Source organism: Tupaia chinensis, unplaced genomic scaffold, assembly GCF_000334495.1.
Source record: "Tupaia chinensis unplaced genomic scaffold, TupChi_1.0 Scaffold143585_1, whole genome shotgun sequence".
NCBI lineage: Eukaryota > Metazoa > Chordata > Mammalia > Scandentia > Tupaiidae > Tupaia > Tupaia belangeri.
This window is the reverse complement of record NW_006203431.1, coordinates 37,305-42,756: the sequence shown is the minus strand read 5'-3', so window position 1 is coordinate 42,756 and position 5,452 is coordinate 37,305. Positions and strand designations below refer to the sequence as shown.

Below are 5,452 nucleotides of genomic sequence, written 5' to 3'. Positions count from 1 at the left end.
TTTCCATCTCTATAAGGAAGTGATTCCAGGTATAATTAGTAGTATTAGCACAGCATTACTCAACTATTTGTATGACTGCCAAAAGAGCTGTCTAATGCAGAGAAGTGGGAAGTAAAAGGAAGAGAGGTCAGATGTCTGAGACTGAGGAGGTATAGATAGAGCAGTTATCTTTCCTAATCAAGCAATATTTACAATAACTACAGGGTCATCTAGGTGGTATGGTGGTTAAAGTGTTGAATCTCACATGGTAGACACTGCAATTTGAGGCCCAGATCCTGCAGTTTGAAAAACACACTCAGTGCATATGTATGTATGCCCAAACTCATGAGAAGAGAATGGTGGAGAAGGGATTGCAGAATGACTATTCCCCCTGGGGGCTGATTTCTCACTTTCTTCCTCTCTCAATCTCTCTCTCTCCATCAAGTGCACATGCCCTATAGCAAAATTTAAAAAAAAAAAAAAAAAAAAAAAAGCAACAGGATGAAATGTAATAGAAGGCAGAGAAGCTTTTTTTCAACAAGTGAAAAGCTTGTGCAGAATAGAAGACAAACAGGCAATACCTTGTCATACCAGAACACTGAAAAAGGAATACATTAACACTACATAAAAAGAATTTTTAAAATCACAGCAAAATTACCCCCAAAAGGTTATTATGCAATGAAAAAGGACAAATTTCATCTCAAAAATTAAACAAATGCCTTCCCTTTATAAAACTATAATAGACTGAGAAAAAACAATCAGTACAAATATATGTCAGTTAAATAATATTTATTATATAAAGCAATCCTGTAACTTGATATGAAAAACAAAACAACAAGAGTAAAAGACACGAACATCTGACTAGAGGAAACAGCTACAAAAAACACAAATATTAAATCTTGATATTCTAGGAAATGATTGGGATGTCATTTTTTGCTTATTCAATACAGAGTTAACAGCAATTTCTACTTTTTCTATTTTCCAAATATACTCAAATGTGCTATTTTTAGTAATAAAAAACTGAGTCATTAAAAAAAACATAGAAAGTATGAAAATTTCTGCCAATGCAGAAATCACAAAAAGCATTAAAATGAATCAACACTTGTGTGGGCAGTAAGGTTCAGATCCCTGGGAGCCAATTCATTTTGCCTCATTCCTGAGTTTATGGGATTGCCAATAAAGAGAACGTTGTTCCTGATTTACACTCAAGTACAGGGCCACGTATATGTACATCTTTTTTCTCCAGGTAGAGAATTATTCCAGGAAAGTACCTCTTCAGAATCACTCACTACAGACGACTCCTATAATTTGCTGGTAAGATCCATTAAAATCTCCCTACCTTGTGTCTCACCCAGTAGGAGCACCTCTGGTATTGAAGAGGCTGAGGATCTACTTGAGTACTACCTGCAAGACAACAGTGTTCTAGACTTTTTGTAGCTGGTTTCTTAGGGAATGTGAAGTTGGTCCTGTCCTTCAGACACGGCCCAAGGACATTTTTTCTGATTTGATTCAGAAGACAATGCATCTCCTGCTTGCTCAGATCATAGCCTTGAGGCAGATTACACAGCTCAGGATGCACATGGGCTGGAGCAGCACCAAGGCAAGCACCCAAAATCACAAAATAACCATGTTAGGATGACTATACTAGGATACTGAACTTAAAATCCTGTAGCTTTGTTCAGAATATTTGCTTTTATCATAAGCTAAATTTTACTGGACAAAACACTGGAAAGTAGCAGAGCCTACACCTACTGAGCAAAAGTAATTCTAACCAGAACTTTGCTAAATGATCTGTATAAAAGGGAGTCTACAAAAAAATACAAACAGAAAATATAATGTAAGCTTCATCTGAAGTAACAATTTAGCAGATGACAGACTGGATTGTGCATTTAATCTGCGGTAGCCCTATCTATCTAAATTTAGTATGACTACACATTTATTCTCTGGTACTGAATTCTCATTTGAATAGAAACAGCTGCTTTATGGAAGAGACATTTTAATTTAAATGCAATTTCACTATAGTTGAGTGCCAATTTAAAATTATGTGTAAGTGTGTGTGTGTGCACAGCAATTTCACTATAGTTGAGTGCCAATTTAAATGTATGCGTAAGTGTGTGTGTGTGCACGCACATGTATGCATACAGTTTCTTTCTAGCTTTCTTTCTCTGGTGAGAGATACCAAACCCTGACTTTGGGCTATACTTTTTTTTTCTATTTTGTATTTTTATTGTTTCTTCTGTCTGCCCAAGAAACTTAACATATTCTGAATGCACCTACACAATCAAATGAGGTGACAAGATACATCAAAAACTCTATGAAAAGAGGGAGGTAGCTAATACTTGGCAACCTTTTTTTAATTATTATTATTTTAGGTTAGAACAGGTGGCCTCCCTTTGATGTTTTACAAAGATGAAACTTTCAACTCTGAATCACAATGGACATAACTATACATTTACTACTCACCTACAATTTACTTACATAACATATGAAAAGACATCTAATTTAAACATTTTTCTATGTATCTTTTTCTCATTTGTTAAAACAGCTGGCTATGTTGAATACATTTTCAGAATGCATCTTTAACCATTTGATAAGGAAACTAAGCCAAACAAGACAAGTAACATGTTACCTTTTTATCTAATAACTATACCAATCATTTTAAGAAGGGGAGGTATGAGATCATCCATTATGTGCTGCAAAGGTATTAAACCTTAGACCTAAGAATGATCCGAAGGTGCTGAAAGGGGAGATTCCCTAGAAGGTGACCCAGGATTTTCTTCAGGTGGAAAAACTGTGAGAGTACAAGCTCGAATGCCACCAAGTGACTCTGGAAGGTCAAAAACTTTATGCCACTCATCCTTTTCTGGGTCATATTTCTGGACAATTTCTACCATACAGCGATTATTCCAAGAATATCCACCAACAACATAGATTTTATTTTCAAAGACAGCAACTCCAACATCACTTTGACCTCTTAACATAGCAGCAATTGGTGTCCACTGGTCAAGGGTTGGTGAATAGTATTCACAGCTTAAAACATCATCATAATCACTTGTTCCTCTGAAGTGATTACCACCAATAACATAGAGCTTGTCTCCAACTGTACACATGCAATGCAGCCCTCTGACAGTCGTCATTGGGGCCTTCTGTGTCCATTTGTCAGTATCTGGGTCAAAACACATAAGCTCATTTTGGAAAGTGTCATGGGTAATTCCTCCTGATATATACATTAAGCCTCCATATACTGTCCCAGCATGGCCATAGTGGGGTTCACTCATTTTTGCAACATAGCTCCACTCATTCATTCTTGGGTTGTAACATTCTACTGTGGCCAGTTCACCAGCTGCACTGCGCCCACCAACTGCATACAAATGACCTTTGAGGGCACTTAAGTGGAAGAATGTGCGCTTTTCATTTAATGATGCAACCTGCATCCACTTATTATACCGAGGATCAAATCTGAAAACTGTATCAACAGCGGTTTTTCCTTTTGTATCATAATTACTTTGCCCACCAACGACATAAAGAAAGTTTCCAATGACAGCAATGCCATGCTGATACCTAGGCGCATCCATTGGGGCTAAAGATCTCCACTCTTGCGCCCTTTCATCATACATCCGTAATTCCTTACTCACAACCAGTTGCTGCCTCAAAACTCCTCCTAATGTAACCAAGTGAGTAGAGTCAGATCTAATGGCAGTTCTATCTGACTGCATCACTGGCTGCATATACGGCATCATTTGATAATTACTAGCTTCCAAAAGCAAATTTACACAGGTATTGTCTGTTCTCATGAAATCTACTGTCTGAACATAATTGATGAGATCTTGTGGTGTCATCAGTGGAAATCGAATATTCTTCATTAATTTTGCAGCATAATCCATCCGAGGGTCTTCCAACCTCAGCCAGCGACAGGCAGCCTTGAAGAGCTCAAGTTCAGTACAGTGCTTAAGACTATTACTAGAGAGCACAAAGGCAAGTCGTTCAAACGGGAGTTTAAGAAACTCTCCAGTACTCAGTAACGCAGGAAAGTTCTTCAGGATGAAATTATTAACATATTTATCCACTTCTATAAGATTGTAAGTGTTTGCAATTCGTCCAACCTCAACGCAGTTATCTAAAGAGACTCCCGATATAAGAAATACTTTACAGAAATCCAAAACAGGTAAAATTTGTAAAAAGCTGGCAGCTTCAAGTGTATCCTGAAGATTGTCCATATTAAGAGAAAGTTTTGCAGTATAAATAAAATCAATGATTTTCTTTAGACCAACCTTGTTCACCCCATGAAGTTTAATGCACATTAAATCTTGTTCTTTCATTCCACCTGTGAACATAGCCTTGAAATAATCGCTCGCGGACGCCATCATAGCTCTGTGAACAGGGAAGATATCATCTCCATCACCCGGTACCAGAGTCACATCACAAAGCAATCCTTCTATTCTCAGCTGATCAAAGCCTTGCAATACCACCGAACTGTGGGTATTGCTGGTAAAAAAACGTGTGGTTCCTGCCTTGCAAGTCTGCAAATGGGCAGAGACGCCCATTTCGCCGTTACCAAGAGACACTTTCATGTGAAAGCCTTCCTCTTACACAGAGAATTCTGCCGGAAAAGAAGTTATATCCTGAACTTTTTACAGGAAATGTGGACGTCCGACAAGCAGGAAAGGTGGCTCTATCGAGGGCCAGTGGTCACCGCGGAACCCCTCAGGGCACACCCGTCAACCAACGAAAACTGTCCCGTAGCAAGACCACAAAGGGCTGAGGACCTCAAATCTGATCGTTATGTCGATGATTCATCCCCGGAGGGCATTTAAACCACCCAGTTCACCTAGTCCGGCCTGCGCTGCCGCTCCTTCAGCAGTTCCGCTCCGGGTCAAAGGGGAGGCGCCGCCACGTACCGCGGCTCCTCCACTTCCTCGGCCGGGCCCCGGCCGCCGGCCCCCCAGAAAGCGGCCCACCGCGCCCTCGGCTTTCGGGAGCCGGCCTTCACCACGGCCACCCGCCGGCCTTGAAGCAAGACCTGGAACACGGACTTGGGCCTGGAACACCGGCCTAGTCCGGACGCCGAGCCGGTTCTTCCGGAGAGGCCTCGTCCCAGGATCCCCCGGGCTAGGAGCGGTCGCCACAGCTACTGCGCCTGCGCGGTAGCGGGCTCGCGTCTGTGGGCGGGCCCGTGGGGAGGGGGAGGAAATGCACCGGGGGCGGGGAGCGGAGCAGGCTAGGGTCGGCGTTCGCTGGGTCTTAGAGTCCCCTGGACGTGGAACTATAAACCAGAGAGACTGCTCACATACTCCCGTGCTTCGCGTTTGCTGTACAATTTTTGTGGTACCCGAGCTCTTCCCCCAAACGCATACTTTCTCTTTAAGGTTTATACTTCCTGGCGTTTGTCTTTCGAATGATGGCGAAACGTGGCTTTTGCATAAATTGACAGAAAACATGGAAAGAGAGGGGATAGGATGCTTAACTTATTTTC

The 5,452-nt window shown here is 41.3% G+C and overlaps 1 protein-coding gene across 1 annotated transcript; it reads right to left on the bottom strand.

Moving 5' to 3' along the window:
• Positions 1 to 2,110: 2,110 nt before the first annotated feature.
• On the bottom strand, positions 2,111 to 4,905 carry KLHL9 (kelch like family member 9). The gene has a single exon (XM_006164172.3). The coding sequence runs from the start codon at positions 4,548 to 4,550 to the stop codon at positions 2,697 to 2,699; it is 1,854 nt and encodes a 617-aa protein (XP_006164234.1). The 5' UTR covers positions 4,551 to 4,905; the 3' UTR covers positions 2,111 to 2,696.
• Between the last annotated feature and the right edge of the window lie 547 nt (positions 4,906 to 5,452).